The 24113-nt window shown below is 41.1% G+C and overlaps 1 protein-coding gene across 1 annotated transcript in view; it reads left to right on the top strand.

The window, feature by feature from the left end:
- The first annotated feature begins 10137 nt into the window (after window positions 1-10137).
- tm7sf3 (transmembrane 7 superfamily member 3) overlaps window positions 10138-24113 on the top strand; it is a 52364-nt gene continuing 38388 nt past the window's right edge. The window contains exons 1-2 of the mRNA XM_061961281.2: window positions 10138-10433; window positions 22020-22174. Of these exons, the coding sequence (XP_061817265.1) occupies window positions 10364-10433; window positions 22020-22174 (225 nt within the window). The 5' untranslated portion in view covers window positions 10138-10363. The remainder of the gene's footprint in view (window positions 10434-22019; window positions 22175-24113) is intronic.

Genomic DNA, 24113 nt, shown 5'->3' on the forward strand with positions numbered 1-24113 from the left:
GTCAAAATATTATAAATGTAATAGCAGGCACTTTTTTCCAGCTTTGCGTTATTATTCAAGCCAGCTTTTTAAGTACCGGTAGTCTTTTTTTAAATTCTGTCAACTTAAAGGGGAACATTATCACCAGACCTACGGTATGTAAGCGTCAATATATACCTTGATGTTGCAGAAAAAAGACCATATATGTTTTAACCGATTTCCGAACTCTAAATGGGTGAATTTTGGCGAATTAAACGCCTTTCTATTATTCGCTCTCGGACGTGACGTCACATCGGGAAGCAATCCGCCATTTTCTCAAACACATCATCGTCGGTGTGTTGTCTGAGGGTGTAACAACACGAACAGGGACGGATTCAAGTTGCACCAGTGGCCCAAAGATGCGAAAGTGGCAAGAAATTGGACGAAATTTGTTCAAAATACGAGGGTGTGGGGAAAGCCGACGAAATGGTCAGTGGTTTGTTCCGCACACTTTACCGACGAAAGCTATGCTACGACAGAGATGGCAAGAATGTGCGGATATCCTGCGACACTCAAAGCAGATGCATTTCCAACGATAAAGTCAAAGAAATCTGACCCCCATTGAATCTGCCGGAGTGTGTGAGCTATTCAGGGACAAAGAACCTCGGTAGCACGGCAAGCAATGGCGGCAGTTTGTTCCCGCAGACGAGCGAGCTAAACCCCTGGATGTCTTGGCTCACACCGTCCCTTATGCCACCGAAGATGATCAAGAGAAGAATATCGACCCTAGCTTCCCTGGCCTGCTGACATCAACTCCAAAACTGGACAGATCAGCTTTCAGGAAAAGAGAGCGGATGAGGGTATGTCTACAGAATATATTAATTGATGAAAACTTTATTCATTACTCGCGGTTTTATGTAAATTATTACCGTATATTTCGCACTGTAAGGCGCACCGGATTATAAGGCGCACCTTCAATGAATGGCCTATTTTAAAACTTTGTTCATACACAGGTAAAAGCCAGTAAATTAGAATATTTTGAAAAACTTGATTTATTTCAGTAATTGCATTCAAAAGGTGTAACTTGTACATTATATTTATTCATTGCACACAGACTGATGCATTCAAATGTTTATTTCATTTAATTTTGATGATTTGAAGTGGCAACAAATGAAAATCCAAAATTCCGTGTGTCACAAAATTAGAATATTACTTAAGGCTAATACAAAAAAGAGATTTTTAGAAATGTTGGCCAACTGAAAAGTATGAAAATGAAAAATATGAGCATGTACAATACTCGATACTTGGTTGGAGCTCCTTTTGCCTCAATTACTGCGTTAATGCGGCGTGGCATGGAGTCGATGAGTTTCTGGCACTGCTCAGGTGTTATGAGAGCCCAGGTTGCTCTGATAGTGGCCTTCAACTCTTCTGCGTTTTTGGGTCTGGCATTCTGCATCTTCCTTTTCACAATACCCCACAGATTTTCTATGGGGCTAAGGTCAGGGGAGTTGGCGGGCCAATTTAGAACAGAAATACCATGGTCCGTAAACCAGGCACGGGTAGATTTTGCGCTGTGTGCAGGCGCCAAGTCCTGTTGGAACTTGAAATCTCCATCTCCATAGAGCAGGTCAGCAGCAGGAAGCATGAAGTGCTCTAAAACTTGCTGGTAGACGGCTGCGTTGACCCTGGATCTCAGGAAACCGAGTGGACCGACACCAGCAGATGACATGGCACCCCAAACCATCACCCAACCATGCAAATTTTGCATTTCCTTTGGAAATCGAGGTCCCAGAGTCTGAAGGAAGACAGCAGAGGCACAGGATCCACGTAGCCTGAAGTCTAGTGTAAAGTTTCCACCATCAGTGATGGTTTGGGGTGCCATGTCATCTGCTGGTGTCGGTCCACTCTGTTTCCTGAGATCCAGGGTCAACGCAGCCGTCTACCAGCAAGTTTTAGAGCACTTCATGCTTCTTGCTGCTGACCTGCTCTATGGAGATGGAGATTTCAAGTTCCAACAGGACTTGGCGCCTGCACACAGCGCAAAATCTACCCGTGCCTGGTTTACGGACCATGGTATTTCTGTTCTAAATTGGCCCGCCAACTCCCCTGACCTTAGCCCCATAGAAAATCTGTGGGGTATTGTGAAAAGGAAGATGCAGAATGCCAGACCCAAAAACCCAGAAGAGTTGAAGGCCACTATCAGAGCAACCTGGGCTCTCATAACACCTGAGCAGTGCCAGAAACTCATCGACTCCATGCCACGCCGCATTAACGCAGTAATTGAGGCAAAAGGAGCTCCAACCAAGTATCGAGTATTGTACATGCTCATATTTTTCATTTTCATACTTTTCAGTTGGCCAACATTTCTAAAAATCCCTTTTTTGTATTAGCCTTAAGTAATATTCTAATTTTGTGACACACGGAATTTTGGATTTTCATTTGTTGCCACTTCAAATCATCAAAATTAAATGAAATAAACATTTGAATGCATCATTTGTGTGCAATGAATAAATATAATGTACAAGTTACACCTTTTGAATGCAATTACTGAAATAAATCAAGTTTTTCAAAATATTCTAATTTACTGGCTTTTACCTGTATAAGGCGCACCGCATTATAAGGCGCATAGAATAGACGCTACAGTAGAGGCTGGGGTTACGTTGCGCAAAAGGGAATGTCAACAAAACAGTCAGATAGAATATAAGTAAGATTAAATATCTCAAATAAGGGTGATATTTGCTTATTTTGTGTCTGATAAAAGAATTCTTCTCACTAAGCAGATTTTATGTTAGTGTTTTACTTATTTTAAGGGTTTTGGTCCTAAATGATCTCAGTAAGATATTACAGCTTATTGATGAGATTTGATGACCTATATGGAGTAAAACATGCTTGAAACTAGAATATCAACTGATGCAAAGCTGTGTCATCAACACTCACAAGTATAAAACTACTTTTTTAAAGTAATAATTCTTACTTCAAGCATGGAAAAAAAAATTATGATGCCGAGCGCATATCATTATGTAAAGATAATGGCACTAGCATTTACTTAATTTAAGAATATTTTTCAACATATTGAGCAAAAAGGTATCTTTTTTTTTTCTACCAAGAAAAGTGCACTTGTTATTAGTGAGAATATACTTACCGGTATTAGAGATGCGCGGATAGGCAATTATTTCATCCGCAACCGCATCAGAAAGTCGTCAACCATCCGCAATCCACCCGATCTAACATTTGATCAGAACCGCATCCGCCCGCACCCGCCCGTTGTTATATATCTAATATAGACGATGCAAGGCATTAGTGAGGTTATAAAGCTTTTGCCTGTTAAAGAAAGGAGACTGATCCAATGCAGCACAGACATTCGCGTGCCACGCTGTCACGACCCAGACGCACACCAGTGCGCAATCATATGGGAGCCGCGCTGAGCGCACCTCCAAGCGCGTCTCGCTGCCGGCGACGGCCGGGTATATGGGCCCGACGCTCCAGCGCCATCCATTTTCAGGGCTAGTTGATTCGGCAGGTGGGTTGTTACACACTCCTTAGCGGGTTCCAACTTCCATGGCCACCGTCCTAGCTGCTGTCTATATCAACCAGGGTGAGCCCCACCCCTTTCGTGAGCGCACTGCGCGCGGAGTGACCCCTGTTACGCGCCCCCGGCAACAGGGGTGGCGGGCAGGTAAACTGCGCGGGCGGAGCGCGCGGAGTGACCCCTGTTACGAGCCCCCGGCCACGGGGGTGGCGGGCAGGTAAGCTGCTTACCTGCTGCGCGTGACGCCGGCCGCGGCGAAGGCGGACGAGGCGGGGTGTCGGTGCGGTGGGCGCGGTGGTGACCCTGGACGTGCGTCGGGCCCTTCTCGCGGATCGCCTCAGCTACGGCTCCCGGTGGGGCCCTCTCGGGGGAAGGGGCCTCGGTCCCGGACCCCGGCGAGGCGTCCCTTCTCCGCTCCGTAAAAGTGTCCATCTCTTTTTTTTTTTTTTTTTCTTCTGTTGTGGCATATGCTGCAGGTGCCTGCTCGTTTTTCGTATGTGGGTAACAACATTTAACTATGTATATATATTTCCGAATTGGTTTAACTGCCACCCGCCTGAATCTATTTAAAATCTTTTTTTTTTTTATTTCAACCACCCGACCCGACCCGCGGATAAAATCTAATTTTTTTTTATTTCATCCGCCCGATCCGGGGACTCCGCGGTTGTGCCCGCAAACCGCGCATCTCTAATACTTATCTTAAGGTATTTTTGGGTTGATTGAGGTTAGCTAATTTTACTTGTTTTGGAAAGTCTCGACAAGCCGAATTTTCTTGTTCTATTGGCAGATAATTTTGCTTAGTTCAAATAAAATACCACAAATTTTTGTATTTTTTTTATTTCTTGTTTTTGAACACTGACTTTTTGCAGTGTATAAGGCGCACCGGATTATAAGGCGCACTGTCAGCTTTTGAGAAAATTGGAGGTTTTTAGGTACGCCTTATAGTGCGTAAAATACGGTATACATAAACTGTGTTTACCAATAATTTAGCTTAAAAACATTTATTTTTTTCAATCATTCGAGTACATTCGGGTAGTCTTGTGTAATGCAGTATTTTGTGTCTATTTAGGTATGGTTAACCTGAGTGAAGTCTCCCCATTATTTTGTTACAGGTGTTACAGGTTGTTTGTTTGGCATTAGAGGAAACTAACAACTAACACATACCAATCGTTGGTTAGAAGGCGATCGCCGAATTCGTCCTCGCTTTCTCCCGTGTCGCTGGCTGTCGTGTCGTTTTCGTCGGTTTCGCTTGCATACGGTTCAAACCGATATGGCTCAATAGCTTCAGTTTCTTCTTCAATTTCGTTTTCGCTATCTGCCTCCACACTACAACCATCAGTTTCAATACATGCGTAATCTGTAGAATCGCTTAAGCCGCTGAAATCCGAGTCTGAATCCGAGCTAATGTCGCTATAGCTTGCTGTTCTATCCGCCATGTTTGTTTGTATTAACATCACTATGTGACGTCACAGGAAAATGGACGGGTGTATATAACGATGGTTAAAATCAGGCACTTTGAAGCTTTTTTTTAGGGATATTGCGTGATGGGTAAAATTTTGACAAAAACTTCGAAAAATAAAATAAGCCCCTGGGAACTGATTTTTAATGGTTTCAACCCTTCTGAAATTGTGATAATGTTCCCCTTTAAAAAAAAGAAGAAACCACACAATATACAGAAACAACACAATATACACAATATGCAATATACAATATGACCTCTGTTGTTACAGAGGTCTCCAGAGATTTCCGTGACGATACGTCAATCTGGTGGCAGTGGCTTACTTTTCTCATTTTCAAGGGGGACGCAGAGTGTCAATTTTGAAATTTCCTGTTCGGGCCCCCAAAATATAACATTTTTGGCCAGACCTGACATCCTTAAAATGTACCGTATTTTTCGGACTGTAAGGTGCACTTAAAATCCTTTCATTTTCTCAAAACGCGACAGTGTTCCTTATAACGCGGTGTGCCTAATGTACGGAATCATTTTGGTTGTGCTTACTGACCTCGAAACAATTTTATTTGGTACACTGTGTAATGATAAGTGTGGCCAGTAGATGTCAGTCAGACATAAGAGGTACCTGTAGACTGCAATATGACTCATTTTATATGTTCTATTGAAAATACAGAACATTACACACGGCGCTCAAAAATCTATCAAAATGTTTTAGTAGGACTTTGGTAAGCTATGAAGCCACACCGCTTGATGGATTGTACTGTGCTTTAACTTGCGAATATTATGGTGTGTGTTTAAAGTAAGACATTATTTGGCGTTTTTTTTCCGCAATATTATGCAAAAGCAACTTTTCTTACCTTCGAGTACATGCTGATCTGTATTTGGGATCTGCATAAGTCCTGAAAATTTAAGCGCGTCCGACCTTTGTAGTCCGTGTCGATGCCATAGTCATAAGCTTCTTCTTTTTCACTATCTTCTTGTTATGGGACATTCATCCTCTGCTGTTGCCATTTTATATATAAAGTAGTGTAAAGTTCTTACTTATATCTGTCAGTAAACTCACCATGAAAGTGCTGAAACATACCGGTGTAGTGAGTTTACATTATTCACCCAAGTAACTTTAGTTATTAGAGAGTTCCGGTCGGATGTTTTTAAACGGGACACATTTCGGGCGTTGTTGTTGCACTAGTGAGCCACGGATGAGGAGATGCTGCTCCGTTATTGATTGAAGTAAACTTCTAAAAATAAAATAAGCCACTGGGAACTGATTTGTAATGGTTTTAACCCTTCTGAAATTGTGATAATGTTCCCCTTTAAGCCAATATATACTTTGGAGTGAGCACTGTCATGCGTTACAGCACGGGTGTTCAAACTTTTTGACTTGGGGGCCGCATTGGGCTAAAAAAAATTAGGCCGGGGACCAAAAGTGCATGTAAAGTAACTTTTTATATATATACATTATATATATATGTACTGTATATATGTACATACATACAGTACAGGCCACAAGTTTGGACACACCTTCTCATTCAATGCGTTTTCTTTATTTTCATGACTATTTACATTGTAGATTGTCACTGAAGGCAGCAAAACTATGAATGAACACATGTGGAGTTATGTTCTTAACAAAAAAAAAAGGTGAAATAACTGAAAACATGTTTTATATTCTAGTTTCTTCAAAATAGCCACCCTTTGCTCTGATTACTGCTTTGCACACTCTTGGGATTCTCTCCATGAGCTTCAAGAGGTAGTCACCTGAAATGGTTTTCACTTCACAGGTGTCATAGTTTTGATGCCTTCAGTGACAATCTACAATGTAAATAGTCATGAAAATAAAGAAAACACATTATATGAGAAGGTGTTTCCAAACTTTTGGCCTGTTCTATATATATATATATATATATATATATATATATATATATATATATATATATATAAATATTTATATTTATATATATATATATATATATATATATTGAGAGTATGTGAAAGTTGGACTCCTACATTGTTTACTTCCGTGACGACCTCCTTAAAGTTTTGTAATCAATCAGAAATATCAAGCAGCTAAAATGTGCCAAATGTAGTTTTAATTATGTGTTGTGCACGTACATTTAAAAAAAAAAAATACCCGCAAAGTTCAGTGAGCAGGTTGTGTTATGTGTGACCATGTATGTTGACTTTTTGTGTTGGTTTATTTGCGGTTGTTTGGATTGGGTCCTTTATAAAAATGTGTTGTGATCAGTTCCAATTGCAATTCATGGTCATGAACCTGAGGTATTCAGCATGTCCACAATATTGTGGTAAAACTGCAGCATTTATAGTTTCAGATATTTCAAAGTCTGTTGGTGGCACCCTGTGGCCCAGATTCCTTAATGGATTTGCGATTTTTGATAGGCCAGAATGATAATGCAGTTTTTAATACAACACAATGATAAATAGTTACTTTAAAAGGTGTCAATCAAAAGTGCAAAATGTAAAGGTCTTATTTTTTAATGACCTTCTAATGTCACTTCCACTCATTTGATTGTTTAGTGAGCGTTGTCTAAATAGATATCTTATAAGGGTACGCAGCATCGAGCGCTACTGCCTACTGGCACAGACGAGACGCGGGGCCGCCATCTTGGAGTGGTGATCAGTGCAATTCATTTGGCAGGAGCGATGAACTGTCAGCGCATTTAATTCATCTTACCTCACTGAATACCACTGATTATCACCCGCTTTTTTGTCATACCTGTAGCTATGGTAAAGGACACATGTTTTATTATTCATAGTTTGCTTAACAGTAATATAAATGATAAATAAATAGAATATTCTTATATGCTATATGTGACCAGACGTCCGAGATCAAAACTGGGAATATAATCCCAGAGAAAGGGGGAAAAAACGGTCAGCTATTTTGAAGTTCAAGATACAAAATGATTAGGTTATATATACATGCGTATATCCTACATAAACAATGTATGAATACATTAGATATCTATATATCTTAGGGACCTATAGACTGTATCTCTGTTGCTGCAGCAGCAGAGAGTTTATTCTGTCTTGACACTTTGTATTGATATTTTGTATTACATTCTTCCCTTAAATGATCATGTTTACAGTCATTGTTTTATATGTATGTCGCTTTGGATAAAAGCGTCTGCCAAATACTTCAACATATACATACAAACCCCATTTCCATATGAGTTGGGAAATTGTGTTAGATGTAAATATAAACGGAATACAATTATTTGCAAATCAAATATCAAAACATATTTGATGTTCAAACTGATAAAAACAATTTTTTTTTTGCAAATAATCATTAACTTTAGAATTTGATGCCAGCAACACGTGACAAAGAAGTTGGGAAAGGTGGCAATAAATACTGATAAAGTTGAGGAATGCTCATCAAACACTTATTTGGAACATCCCACAGGTGAACAGGCAAATTGGGAACAGGTGGGTGCCATGATTGGGTATAAAAGTAGATTCCATGAAATGCTCAGTCATTCACAAACAAGGATGGGGCGAGGGTCACCACTTTGTCAACAAATGCGTGAGCAAATTGTTGAACAGTTTAAAAAAAAAACTTTCTCAACCAGCTATTGCAAGGAATTTAGGGATTTCACCATCTACGGTCCGTAATATCAAAGGGTTCAGAGAATCTGGAGAAATCCCTGCATGTAAGCAGCTAAGCCCGTGACCTTCGATCCCTCAGGCTGTACTGCATCAACAAGCGACATCAGTGTGTAAAGGATATCACCAAAAGGGGTCAGGAACACTTCAGAAACCCACTGTCAGTAACTACAGTTGGTCGCTACATCTGTAAGTGCAAGTTAAAACTCTCCTATGCAAGGCGAAAACCGTTTATCAACAACACCCAGAAACGCCGTCGGCTTCGCTGGGCCTGAGCTCATCTAAGATGGACTGATACAAAGTGGAAAAGTGTTCTGTGGTCTGACGAGTCCACATTTCAAATTGTTTTTGGAAACTGTGGACGTCGTGTCCTCCGGACCAAAGGGGAAAAGAACCATCCGGATTGTTATAGGCGCAAAGTTGAAAAGCCAGCATGGGTGATGGTATGGGGGTGTATTAGTGCCCAAGACATGGGTAACTTACACATCTGTGAAGGCGCCATTAATGCTGAAAGGCACATACAGGTTTTGGAGCAACATATGTTGCCATCCAAGCAACGTTACCATGGACGCCCCTGCTTATTTCAGCAAGACAATGCCAAGCCACGTGTTACATCAACATGGCTTCATAGTAAAAGAGTGCGGGTACTAGACTGGCCTGCCTGTAGTCCAGACCTGTCTCTCATTGAAAATGTGTGGCGCATTATGAAGCCTAAAATAGCACAACGGAGACCCCCGGACTGTTGAACAACTTAAGCTGTACATCAAGCAAGAATGGGAAAGAATTCCACCTTAGAAGCTTAAAAAATGTGTCTCCTCAGTTCCCAAACGTTCACTGAGTGTTGTTAAAAGGAAAGGCCATGTAACACAGTGGTGAACATGCCCTTTCCCAACTACTTTGGCACGTGTTGCAGCCATGAAATTCTACGTTAATTATACAATTTCCCAACTCATATGGAAACGGGGTTTGCATATAAACACCTGAAAGTCTTTATATCAGCTAAAACCACCAATCTGTTTCACTGGATTCAGAATAAAACCAAATTCTGTTTTACCCAACAATGTTAGTATTTGAACTTTATGTTATTCAAGTATGACATTTTTAAATGTAATTAATTTCATTGACAAGCAATTCTATTATAGTCATACTCTTGTTTGCTAGCGGCTACGTTTTCAGTACTGTTGAAGATATTTGCTCCTTCTCAACTCTGTGGTAATATTCTTTTCACAAAATACAACCAATAGTACGTTAATGTAAATCTTACTTGTGAAAAGTAATCCCCCGATTCCTATTTTTTTTAACAGTCCGCTCATTCGAGCAGAAAAACGCTGAACACCATCTTTGTTTTCTACCTGTCAACTGTCAGTTTAGGCTGCTCGCCGGCTCCTCATCACCACTTCAAGATGGCGGCCCAATTTCTCGCGTCACAGCAGCCAATGCTGCGTCTACTTATAATTTCTCTATGGTTGTCTACCTCAAATTACGACACATATTGATAAACGTGTCGAGTAGGTTTATTGAGCTCGAATTGGGCGCCATAGGTACGAGATATCGCGAGATCTCATCATTCTCGCCGAGGGCGCGTTCACGGACAGCCGCGCGCAAAGAAGAAGACGCGAGCACGAGCATCGAGCAGCGGCAGAAACAGCAACAAGTTCGCGTCTGCTCTCAGAAAAGCATGTTTCTGCTTCGTGTGTGGCGACTTGTTTCTCAAACGAAACATAGAAGACTTCGGGGTTACAAATGACGAAGGTGACCATTAGTGTTTAAAGTTGTCTTCTTTTGTCGTCGGACCAGCGGAGAGGAAAATGTCACCTTGTCTGTGCTGCTTGTTGATGCTCACTTCAATTATAAGTCCACTTGGCGCTCAAGACCTAAGTAAGTATATTTCATACTTTATTCGTCTAACTTATACCCTTTTATGTGCGTGGGTTCGAGAAAGAATGATGTCCCACTTGTAGGAATCACTAAAACGTCCGCGACGTGAATTATTCACGTTGAACTTCATTTTCGCTTGGTAGATGATATTGGTCAAAAGTTTACATACACTTGTAAAGAACATGATGACGTCATGGCTGTCTTGAGTTTACAATCATTTCTACAACTCTTATTTTGTTGTGATTTTTCTAAAACCTTCATTCTAGCCTGATTTAGACATTCCTTTACCAATTTTGACGTGTTTTTGTGGTCATTGTCCTGTGTGTGTGACAATCATTGGTACTTTAACTTTTAACTTAACTGTTTAAGTAGTATCTCTTAATAGCTTACAATAAAATAATACATACTTAATATTAAACTGTTTATGTAGTATTTCTTAATAGCCTACAATAAAATTATACATACTTATTAATATCATACTTGCCAACCTTGAGACCTCCGATTTCGGGAGGTGGGGGGGGGGGGCGGGGTTAAGAGGGGAGGAGTATATTTACAGCTAGAATTCACCAAGTCAAGTATTTCATATATATATATATATATATATATATATATATATATATATATATATATGTATATATATATAAAAGAAATACTTGACTTTCAGTGAATTCTAGCTATATATATATATATATATGTATATATATATAAAAGAAATACTTGACTTTCAGTGAATTCTAGCTATATATATATATATATATATATATATATATATATATATATATATATATATATACGGTATATATAAATAAAAGAAATACTTGAATTTCAGTGTTCATTTATTTACACATATACACACACATAACACTCATCTACTCATTGTTGAGTTAAGGGTTGAACTGTCCATCCTTGTTCTATTCTCTGTCACTATTTTTCCAACCATGCTGAACACCCTTTCGCAGGTACCCAGAAAGGTTTCGAGTACCACCAAAAAAACTGAATCTCTGAAGACAGTATAAAAATCTGTGTTAAAGGTGTACAAATACTGTTTGTATAATAAGCAAGTTATTTTTTTACAAATGAGGGTTAAGGGTTCAGTACTAAAAAAAAAAAGAAAAGAATGTGGCTTAAGTACAGTTTTTTAATTGAGCTGCTGCATTTTTTGGTTGGGTTGTTTATTTATTTTGAGTAACTTCTATACATTTCTAAAAGGGGAGGAATGTAATAGTGATCTATGTTTGTCTGTTGCCATCTCCTGGTGAATGTTGGCTATAGCGTACTGGGGTTACTTTTTGGTTGGCCAACGATTTACGTGGTGTTGCACACCTGACGTCCCTCAGTTCCGCATGGAGCTGGAGGGGGCGTGGCTTCCAGCTCCGCCTGAATTTCGGGAGATTTTCGGGAGAAAATTTGTCCCGGGAGGTTTTCGGGAGAGGCGCTGAATTTCGGGAGTCTCCCGGAAAATCCGGGAGGGTTGGCAAGTATGTTAATATTCAACTCCGTGTGTATCTCTTAATAGCCTACAATAAAATAATTCATACTTTTTACAGTGACATGCAGTCAGGGGAGGCAGGTGAGGCGGGGGCCTCACGGAAAGAAAAAAAATGTAAAAAGAAAAAAAATTAATTAAATTGTTATATGTATCCAGTGATTATACTATAAAGTTATTTTCCATTTAACTTCACCAGTTTTAGATTATTTGTATTCAAAATCGCTGAATTTTCACATTTGCCGTTCAAATACTGAGAAGAGACTTGCGGTGAGTCAGCAGCCAGTTGAGCCTCGCCATGGATTGCGCAATGACTCGGCTAACTGCTGGCCTGCTGTGCAGTGAGACCGTATTGCTATATGAATTATATTATACATTTCCATAGTTTATTTAGCTGAGGTATATAATGTACAGTGTATTTTGTCAACAACTGTATGTGTGTAACGTATTTCTTGTGCTGAGCAATCATAAAACGGCTGGGAAGACGCACTGGGTGAGGATCGCAGTAATCCCGCCTCCTGGTGGTAGAGGGCGCTAGTGATCCCAGAGATCATTTTTGCGACTACTCGGCTGCAGAATAAGTGACAACAAGTAGCAACAGTTAGCGATCGTTTATTTTTTCCTCTCGACTGGACTATTAACATGGAGGATTACATATCTAAAATAAAACAGTTTTCTAAACTGGACTTTCAATTGAAGCAGGAGGTAATAATAAAAAAAATAAATGAAGAAAGATAAGGAAGACTTATATAAACAAGTTATCGATGCTTTTGTTCAAAAGGAGCGGCGCATGGACTTCATTTATAAGTAAAGGTAAGACCATAATAACATTTTTTAAATTAAATGTGCTTTTTTGTGTGCTACAGTTTGTATGTGTAAAGTTAAAGTTAAGTTAAAGTACCAATGATTGTCACACACACACTAGGTGTAATGAAATTTGTCCTCTGCATTTGACCCATCCCCTTGATCACCCCCTGGGAGGTGAGGGGAAGCAGTGGGCAGCAACGGCGCTGCGCCCGGGAATCATTTTTGGTGATTTAACCCCCAATTCCAACCCTTGATGCTGAGTGCCAAGCAGGGAAGAATGCTGGTATGAGCTTTTAAACATAACCCGTTAACTGCTGCCAATCAAATGGTGAATAAGATACTCTTTAGGGTTCATATGTTTGTAAATCTGACTGTGATGAAGTCAGTGCCTCACCAGCCATCAACCTCACCGCACATCACTGACTTATTAATATTCAACTCTGTGTGTAGTATCTCTTAATAGCCTACAATAATATAATACATACTTATTAATATTCAACTCTGTGTGTAGTATCTCTTAATAGCCTACAATAAAATAATACATTTTAATATTCAACTCCGTGTGTAGTATCTCTTAATAGCCTACAATAAAAGAATACATATTAATATTTAAATCTGTGTGTCGTATCTCTTAATAGCCTACAATAAAATAATACATACTTATTAATATTCAACTCCGTGTGTAGTATCTCTTAATAGCCTACAATAAAATACATACTTATTAATATTCAACTAAAATAAAATACATACTTATTAATATTCAACTCCGTGTAGTATCTCTTAATAGCCTACAATAAAATAATACATTAATATTCAACTGTTTATGTAGTATCTCTTAAAAGCCTACAATAAAATAATACATACTTATTAATATTCAACTCCGTGTGTAGTATCTCTTAATAACCTACAATAAAATAATACATATTAATATTCAACTCTGTGTGTAGTATCTCTTAATAGCCTACAATAAAATAATACATATTAATATTCAACTGTTTATGTAGTATCTCTTAATAGCCTACAATAAAAGAATACATACTTATTAATATTCAACTCTGTGTAGTATCTCTTAAAAGCCTACAATAAAATAATACATACTTATTAATATTCAACTTTGTGTGTAGTATTTCTTAATAGCCTACAATAAAATAATACATATTAATATTCAACTCCGTGTGTAGTATCTCTTAATAGCCTACAATAAAAGAATACATATTTATTAATATTTAACTCTGGGTTGTGTATGTGTGGCGTATATTTTTGTGGTTGCAAGTGTGTGTGTGTAAGCCCTTACACACAAAAGGCATTGAAGCTTAGGGAAGGCTATGCAAAACTAAAACTGAACTGGCTGCAAAGTAAACAAAAACAGAATGCTGGACGACAGCAAAGACTTACAGCGTGTGGAGCAGACGGCGTCCACAAAGTACATCCGTAAATGACATGACAATCAACAACAAAATAGGAGCGTAAGACAAGAACTAAAACATTACACACAGGAAAACATCAAAAAACTCCAAATACGTCACGGCGTGATGTGACAGGTGGTGACAGTACACCTACTTTGAGACAAGAGCTATAGTGATGCATGCTTGGTTATGGTTGGAATTCATATCAAACAATTGCGAGAACGACTTTTTACTGTCAATGTTGGCTGCTGGGTTTCATTTTTTAACGTTTTCTGCTGGTGGTGTGCCTCAGAATTTCTTTCAATGAAAAAAAATGTGCCTCGGCTCAGAAAAGGTTGAAAAACAGTGCTGTAGACCACAAGGAAGTCTTTCACATTTGGAAAAATAAATAAATAATATGATTCCTTTAATGCACCTTATAGTCCGGTGCGCCTTTTGTATGAAAATAGACCTGACTAGACCCTCTCATCGGCAGTGCGCTCTATAGTCCAGAAAATCCGGTATTTATTGTATATAGCCGTATTGTGCTGTTGGTATTGGACATACTACACCAGTTAACATATGATATTTAACAAGGAAGCGTGACCATGGCAGTATACTCAGTGGCCTAGTGGTTAGAGTGTCCGTCCTGAGATCGGTAGGTTGGGAGTTCAAATCCCGGCCGAGTCATACCAAAGACTATAAAAATGGGACCCATTACCTCCCTGCTTGGCACTCAGCATCAAGGGTTGGAATTGGGGGTTAAATCACCAAAATGATTCCCGGGCGCAGCCACCGCTGCTGCCCACTGCTCCCCTCACCTCCCAGGGGGTGATCAAGGGTGATGGGTCAAATGCAGAGAATAATCTCGCCACACCTAGTGTGTGTGTGACAATCATTGGTACTTTAACTTTAACTTTAACTTTATATTTTGAAGGATACATAAACAGGTGTTAGTGTCGCTTGATGGTTTCTAGCACAAACAAGCTCTTGTGACTCACATTCCTCCACTTGAAGTTGGACCAGAAGAATCAAGGCAGAAAAGCCGCAACAGTCAGTCAGGATCGAGCAGCTGGTGTGGAGGATTCACTTTTCTGCTTGACCTTATTCTTCCCTTTTTGAATGAAGCACAAAGACAAGCGTCACAAATAAGATTTTCCTCTTTTATATTTCTCCTCCACCCCGGCCACCACCCCGGCAGACCGGGGTGGTGGTTCCTCTCTTTAAGAAGGGGAACCGGAGGGTGTGTTCCAACTATCGTGGGATCACACTCCTCAGCCTTCCCGGTAAGGTCTATTCAGGTGTACTGGAGAGGAGGCTACGCCGGATAGTCGAACCTCGGATTCAGGAGGAACAGTGTGGTTTTCGTCCTGGTCGTGGAACTGTGGACCAGCTCTATACTCTCGGCAGGGTCCTTGAGGGTGCATTGGAGTTTGCCCAACCAGTCTACATGTGCTTTGTGGACTTGGAGAAGGCATTCGACCGTGTCCCTCGGGAAGTCCTGAGAGAGTATGGGGTATGGGACTGTCTGATTGTGGCGGTCCGCTCCCTGTATGATCAGTGTCAGAGCTTGGTCCGCATTGCCGGCAGTAAGTCGGACACGTTTCCAGTGAGGGTTGGACTCCGCCAAGGCTGCCCTTTGTCACCGATTCTGTTCATAACTTTTATGGACAGAATTTCTAGGCGCAGTCAAGGTGTTGAGGGGATCCGGTTTGGTGGCTGCAGGATTAGGTCTCTGCTTTTTGCAGATGATGTGGTCCTGATGGCTTCATCTGGCCAAGATCTTCAACTCTCGCTGGATCGGTTCGCAGCCGAGTGTGAAGCGACTGGGATGAGAATCAGCACCTCCAAGTCCGAGTCCATGGTTCTCGCCCGTAAAAGGGTGGAGTGCCATCTCCAACTTGGGGAGGAGACCCTGCCCCAAGTGGAGGAGTTCAAGTACCTCGGAGTCTTGTTCACGAGTGAGGGAAGAGTGGATCGTGAGATCGACAGGCGGATCGATGCGGCATCTTCAGTAATGCGGACGCTGTATCGATCCGTTGTGGTGAAGAAGGAGCTGAGCCGGAAGGCAAAGCTCTCAATTTACCGGTCGATCTACGTTCCCATCCTCACCTATGGTCATGAGCTTTGGGTTATGACCGAAAGGACAAGATCACGGGTACAAGCGGCCGAAATGAGTTTCCTCCGCTGGGTGGCAGGGCTCTCCCTTAGAGATAGGGTGAGAAGCTCTGTCATCCGCGGGGAGCTCAAAGTAAAGCCGCTGCTCCTCCACATCGAGAGGAGCCAGATGAGGTGGTTCGGGCATCTGGTCAGGATGCCACCCGATCACCTCCCTCGGGAGGTGTTTAGGGCACGTCCGACCGGTAGGAGGCCACGGGGAAGACCCAGGACACGTTGGGAAGACTATGTCTCCCGGGTGGCCTGGGAACGCCTCGGGATCCCCCGGGAAGAGCTGGACGAAGTGGCTGGGGAGAGGGAAGTCTGGGCTTCCCTGCTTAGGCTGCTGCACCCGCGACCCGACCTCGGATAAGCGGAAGAAGATGGATGGATGGATATTTCTCCTCTTTTGTTGAGAAGAATTGTTGTACATTCTTGGCTAGCAGATTACAGTTTGCTTTGTGCATCATTTTAGCTGTTTGCAAAAATGATGTACAAAGCAAACTATAACCAGTTTGGACGCCAGTGTTCTATGTTTACTAGCACGGCTCAAGGGATGTGCTAACGTGTTTAGAGTGGTCCAAGTTCCTATGTACAACAGGAGCACTCTACTGGTTTTAGGAATATCCTGCAAAAATATTTTCAACTGAACTTGGAGGGCCGGTATGGTGTCAGTCCCGGGCCACCAGTTGAATTGCACTGATCTACAGTATCTCAAGTCGAGAGATCTGGTTTTGGTGTGTTAGTCCGACTCTTCAAAAACCGAACATGACTGATTGATTGATTGATTGAGACTTTTATTAGTAGGTTGCACAGTGAAGTACATATTTCGTACAATTGACCACTAAATGGTAACACCCGAATAAGTTTTTCAACTTGTTTAAGTCGGGGTCCACTTAAATTGATTCATGATACAGATATATACTATCATATATACTATCGTCGTAATACAGTCATCACACAAGATAATCACATTGAATTATTTACATTATTTACAATTCGGGGTGTGGAGGGGGGGGGTTAGGTTTGGTTGTTATCATCAGTCATCAACAATTGAGAACAGAGAAATGGATATTGAAACAGTGTAGGGATGTCCCGATCCAGGTTTTTGCACTTCCGATCCGATACCGATATTGTTTTTGCGTTTCCGATCCGATACCGATACTGACCGATACCGATAATGACCGATACTGGCCTATCCGAGCATGTATTAAAGTTTAAAGTTATTTAGCCTACTTAGTTGTCAGAATCATGTTGAAAAGGGTTTTAGTACTCTTGATAACAACTAGCCAGCTGAATTAGGGGAGTTTGAATAATACACAATGGTTGGTAACAAGAAACTGACATGTTTATTCAAGGATAAACACAAAATAGACAAAATTATACATGACAAACAGAAATGGCATCATTGAACTAGGGCTGGGCGATATGGCCTTTTTTTAATATTGCGATATTTTAAGGCCATATTGCGATACACAATATATATCTCGATATTTTGCCTTAGCCTTGAATGAACACTTGATGCATATAATCACAGCAGTATGATGATTCTGTGTGTTTTGATTGATTGATTGAGACTTTTATTAGTAGGTTGCACAGTGAAGTACATATTCCGTACAATTGACCACTAAATGGTAACACCCCAATAAGTTTTTCAACTTGTTTAAATCGGGGTCCACTTAAATTGATTCATGATACAGATATATACTATCAGATATATACTATCATCATAATACAGTCATCACAGAAGATAATCACATTGAATTATTTACATTATTTATAATCCAGGGTGTGGAGGGGGGCTCCGGATGTAAGTGTCAAAAAGACAGCCAAAAGAGTTTGATATGAGAATAAATCTAAAGTTAAAATATAGGGTAGAAATGCACCCATTTGCAAGAAATGTAGTCTTGATTTTCAAATGTTTCTTTCAAGGCTTGCATGTCTACATTAAAACATTCTTCTTCATACTGCATTAATATATGCTACTTTTAAACTTTCATGCAGAGAAGGAAATCACAACTAAAAAAATCACTAATTTTTTCATACTGTGTTGATCTGGAAATTTTTGCCTCGGCATTTTGATGGTGTGGACGTGTGGCACCGAATGGAGATAAGCGTCTCGACAGACGTCACAATATTTGAACAATGATGACGAAAACTGTTTTCTCTGTCGTGTCCGTGTGTCGAAAATTGTTATGCGCTTATTTTTTTATTTGATTTTGTGCGTGGCATAGATTTGCTATGCGCAGAGGACGCTTAAACAGTGCGCAATTAATAATAATAATAACTGGGATTTATATAGCGCTTTTCTAAGTACCCAAAGTCGCTTTACATGTAGAACCCATCAATCATTCACACCTGCAATTGCACAGGCGAGCACCTTAGAGGGAGCGTTGCTCACACGGCTGCGCTAGCATCACAGCTAACGTTAGCCATGCTGCTACCTCTCTGCTCGGGGAGGGCGTATACGTATGTGACGTATGACGTGACAGTATGTGACGTGTGTAAGAAGGTGCGCTTGCTGTCTGTGAGAGGGAGACACAGGAAAGAGTGAGAAGAGCCTGTCGTGTAATGCCAGCAGCTAAAAGCAACGGTGTGAGAATCCACAGACCTGTGGATGTGTTGAAGGTGTGCTGGAAAATGCGGAACAGAAATTAGGGAGCAGCAGAAAAGTGGAATGTATTATTTAAATAGGTGCGTTGGAAAACACGGACCGGAGTTTTTTTTTAAAACTGGATCTGGATCGGCATTTTCCCATGCCTTGCCGATACGCAATTTTTGGCAAATATCGGCAGCCGATCCAATATTGGATCGGGACATCCCTAAAACAGTGTAGGTCTGACTTGGTAAAGTAGTGGACATAGAGAGAGAGAGATCAGAAGGCATAAGAAAAATATCTGCATTTGATTGTTTACATTTGATTATTAACAACAATCCGGGGAGGGTGTTAGTTTAGGGTTGAAGTTGCCTGGAGGTGTACTTTTATTGCGGTTTTGAAGGAGGATAGAGATGCACTTTCTTTTACACCTGTTGGGAGCGCATTCCACATTGATGTGGCATAGAAAGAGAATGAGTTAAGACCTTTGTTAGAACGGAATCTGGGTTTAACGTGGTTAGTGGAGCTCCCCCTGGTGTTGTGGTTATGGCGGTCATTTAAGGAAGTAGTTTGACGTGTACTTCGGTATCAGGGAGATGTAGCGGATTTTATAGACTAGGCTCAGTGCAAGTTGTTTTACTCTGTCCTCCACCCTGAGCCAGCCCACTTTGGAGAAGTGGGTAGGAGTGAGGTGGGATCTGGGGTGGAGGTCTAGAAGTAATCTGACTAGCTTGTTCTGGGATGTTTGGAGTCTAGATTTGAGGGTTTTGGAGGTGTTAGGGTACCAGGAGGTGCATGCGTAATGGAAAAAGGGTTAAACGAGAGTTCCCGCCAGAATCTTCATGGTGCTTTTGTTGACCAGAGAGGAGATTCTATAGAGAAATCTCGTTCGTTGGTTGACCTTTTTGATTACCTTGGTTGCCATTTCATCACAGGAAAGATTAGCCTCTAGAATGGAACCTAGGTAGGTGACCTCAGCCTTCCTGGCGATAACAATGTCACCCACTTTTATAGTGAAGTCACTGACTTTCTTAAGGTTGATGTGGGACCCAAACAGGATGGATTCTGTTTTACCCAAGTGTATGGATAGCTTGTTGTCAGCAAGCCAGGTGCAAGTTCTACAGATACAGATCTACAGATCAGATTAATGTGTTTCCATTGGATGCTTATTTAGAGCTGAACTACTTGAGAAATTGGACTGATTTAGAGCATGGACACACCAGTATGACACCCTTAGAACACGCAATGTGTGTGTTGTTTTGTCTTGTCCACATTAGGTCACAGTATTGATAGATCAGTTGTCTGTACCATAATGATTAGAAGGTTTAGTGATCACAGGAAATGTCTGTCCCAGTCTGCCCTCAGTCCACCTTTTAGAGTAACTCAAATGAACCGACTCAAGACAAAAAAAAGCCTCACTTTCTTCAACACGTTTGTGCATTTTGGCCAACTTGCGGTAATGCACAGGGACCTACAAAACCCTGAACCAGTGAAGTTGTCACGTTGTGTAAATGGTAAATAAAAACAGAATACAATGATTTACAAATCCTTTTCAACTTATATTTAATTGAATAGACTGCAAAGATACTTAACGTTCAAACTGGAAAACATTTTTTTTTTGCAGATTTGAGCTCATTTGGAATTTGATGCCTGCAACATGTTTAAAAAAAGCTGGCACAAGTGGCAAAAAAAAGACTGAGAAAGTTGAGGAATGCTCATCAAACACTTATTGGAACATTCCACATTCTACAAGCTAATTGGGAACAGGTGGGTGCCATGATTGGGTATAAAAGCAGCTTCCATGAAATGCTCAGTCATTCACAAACAAGGACGGGGCGAGGGTCACCACTTTGTCAACAAATGCCTGAGCAAATTGTCTAACAGTTTAAGAACAACATTTCTCAACCAGCTATTGCAAGGAATTTGAGGATTTCACCATCTGCAGTCTGTAATATCATCAAAAGGTTCAGAGAATCTGGAGAAATTACTGCACGTAAGCGATGATATTACGGCCATTCGATCCGTCAGGCGGTACTGCATCAAAAAGCAACATCACTGTGTAAAGGATATCACCACATGGGCTTAGGAACACTTCAGAAAACCACTGTCAGTAACTACAGTTGGTCGCTAAATCTGTAAGTGCAAGTTAAAACTCTACAATGCAAAGCCAAAGCCATTTATCAACAACACCCAGAAACGCCGCCAGCTTCGCTGGGCCCGAGCTCATCTAAGATGGACTGATGCAAGGTGGAAAAGTGTTCTGTGGTCTGACGAGTCCACATTTCAAATTGTTTTTGTAAACTGTTGACGTCGTGTCCTCCGGACCAAAGAGGAAAAGAACCATCCGGATTGTTATAGGCGCAAGGTTCAAACGCCAGCATCTGTGATGGTATGGGGGTGTATTAGTGCCCAAGGCATGGGTAACTTACACATCTGTGAAGGCACCATTAATGCTGAAAGATACATACAGGTTTTGGAGCATCATATGTTGCCATCCAAGCAACGTTATCATGGACGCCCCTGCTTATTTCAGCAAGACAATGCCAAGCCACGTGTTACAACAGCATGGCTTCATAGTAAAAGAGTGCGGGTACTAGACTGGCCTGCCTGTAGTCCAGACCTGTCTCCCATTGAAAATGTGTGGCGCATTATGAAGCCTAAAATAGCACAACGGAGACCCCCAAACTGTTGAACAACTTAAGCTGTACATCAAGCAAGAATGGGAAAGAATTCCACTTCAAAAATGTGTCTCCTCAGTTCCCAAACCTTTACTGAGTGTTGTTAAAAGGAAAGGCCATGTAACACCGTGGTAAAAATGCTCTATGACAACTTTTTTGCAATGTGTTGCTGCCATTAAATTCTAAGTTCATGGTTATTTGCAAAAAAAAAGAAGTTTCTCAGTGTGAACATCAAATATCTTGTCTTTGCAGTCTATTCAATTGAATATAAGTTGAAAAGGATTTGTTGTATTCTCTTTTTATTTACCATTTACACAACGTGACAACTTCACTGCTTTTGGCTTTTGTAAATACTTTGTTTGGTTGGCACGTGCCGCTCTCATCTTTCACAGCTGCAAAAGTCATAATCATGTCAAACGTATTCATTCGCCGGACACGGTTGTGATTGCGTAACGCCACTGTCTTTTCTTGTGACAGACCGGGTGATCTTCTTGCCGGGAACCTTCCAGAACGTCAGCGTGTCGGCGAATGAGACGATACTGGCCGTGGCGAACAGGATCCCCCCCGAGGTCGCTTTCATCACGGTGCAGTTCCACACGCAGCAGCGGAACGTCACGCTCTCCTACGGCACGGTAAGGACAGGATTGGCTTTTTGCGTCGTCGCAGTAGTGTTGTCACGATAATTACCGGTGCCAAAATGTACATTTTAGGCCAAAAGTTTGGACAAACCTTCTCCTCATTCAATGTGTTTTCTTTATTTTCATGACTATTTACATTGTAGATTGTCACATGTGGAGTTATGTACTTAACAAAAAAAAGGTGAAATAACTGAAAACATGTTTTATATTCTAGTTTCTTCAAAATAGCCACCCTTTGCTCTGATGACTGATTTGCACACTCTTGGCATTCTCTCCATGAGCTTCAAGAGGTAGTCACCTGAGATGGTGAGCTTGAAGCTCATCGAGAGAATGCCAAGAATTCCAAGTAATGTTCCTCATGTCCATGAAAAAAGCCAGTATTTATCAAAGGCAATATAGCGTAAACTCCGGACTATAAGCCTTTACTTTTTACCTACGCTTTGACCCCTGCGGCTATTAAAACGGTGTGGCTAATTTATGGATTTTTCTTCGCTGATTAATATAATGCAGATAGTTTTCATTAAATACATGCAAAGACACGTAAATGGTGTGGTTTTGTTTGTGCTACGGCACCATCTTTTGGACAAGTTCGTGCATCTCACCCACCACAACATACTTAAAATACTCAGATGACACAGCCATTCTCGCACTCCTCTCCAACAGTCAATCCATCCTGGACTATCATAACACAGTCAAACATTTCACAGTCATGCACAGCCAGTTATCTGGAAATCAATGTCAATAAAACAAAAGAAATATGGTTCAACACCCCCTCACCTCAGAACCCCATCATCATAAACACACAAACAGTTAAAACAGTTGACACTTTTAAATACCTGGGCGTAACCTTGGACAATAAACTCACCTTTGATCAGCACACCACGGACATTCAAAAAAGAAGTCAACAAAGACTGTCAGCCATCCGAAAACTTAAAGGACTATACGTTAAATAAATAAATGGGTTGTACTTGTATAGCGCTTTTCTACCTTCAAGGTACTCAAAGCGCTTTGATACTACTTCCACATTTACCCATTCACACACACATTCACACACTGATGGAGGGAGCTGCCATGCAAGGCGCTACCAGCACCCATCAGGAGCAAGGGTGAAGTGTCTTGCTCAGGACACAACGGACTGTCAGCCATCCGAAAACTTAAAGGACTATACGTTAAATAAATAAATGGGTTGTACTTGTATAGCGCTTTTCTACCTTCAAGGTACTCAAAGCGCTTTGATACTACTTCCACATTTACCCATTCACACACACATTCACACACTGATGGAGGGAGCTGCCATGCAAGGCGCTACCAGCACCCATCAGGAGCAAGGGTGAAGTGTCTTGCTCAGGACACAACGGACGAGGTTGGTACTAGGTGGGGATTGAACCAGGGACCCTCGGGTCGCGCACGGCCACTCTTCCACTGCGCCACGCCGTCCCGTTGCACCTCATCTCCTGTTATTACTTTACCAAAGCATTGTTCAACCCACCCTCCTGTACTGTTCCACATGTTTTTTCACCATGCTTTCTGTAACCAACCGGACCAAACTCACACGCATTACAAACATAGCAGCTAAAATCATCGGCCTACCCACACCCAACATTTCAGACTTAAACCACAGGTCCATCACCTGACTAGCAAAAACAATAGTCCAGGATATCACTCACCCACTACACCAATACATCATCCCACTACCATCAGGGCGCAGGTACAGAACTATCAAATTCCGGAGGGCCCGCCTCAGGAAAAGCCTTATCCCTGCAGCTATAGCCGCCCTTAACAGCAGGCCCGGCCGACCTGTCTGACAAGCCTGTAAATGTGTGTTGGTCATGTACGATGTCTTTTTGTTATTTTTGTTATTTTATTTTTTATTTTTTTGTGATGTGTAATGTCTATTGTTTAAATGTACGGCAGTGACAATGAATTTCCCTAA

This window comes from Nerophis lumbriciformis, linkage group LG05 (assembly GCF_033978685.3).
Source record: "Nerophis lumbriciformis linkage group LG05, RoL_Nlum_v2.1, whole genome shotgun sequence".
NCBI classification, from domain to species: domain Eukaryota; kingdom Metazoa; phylum Chordata; class Actinopteri; order Syngnathiformes; family Syngnathidae; genus Nerophis; species Nerophis lumbriciformis.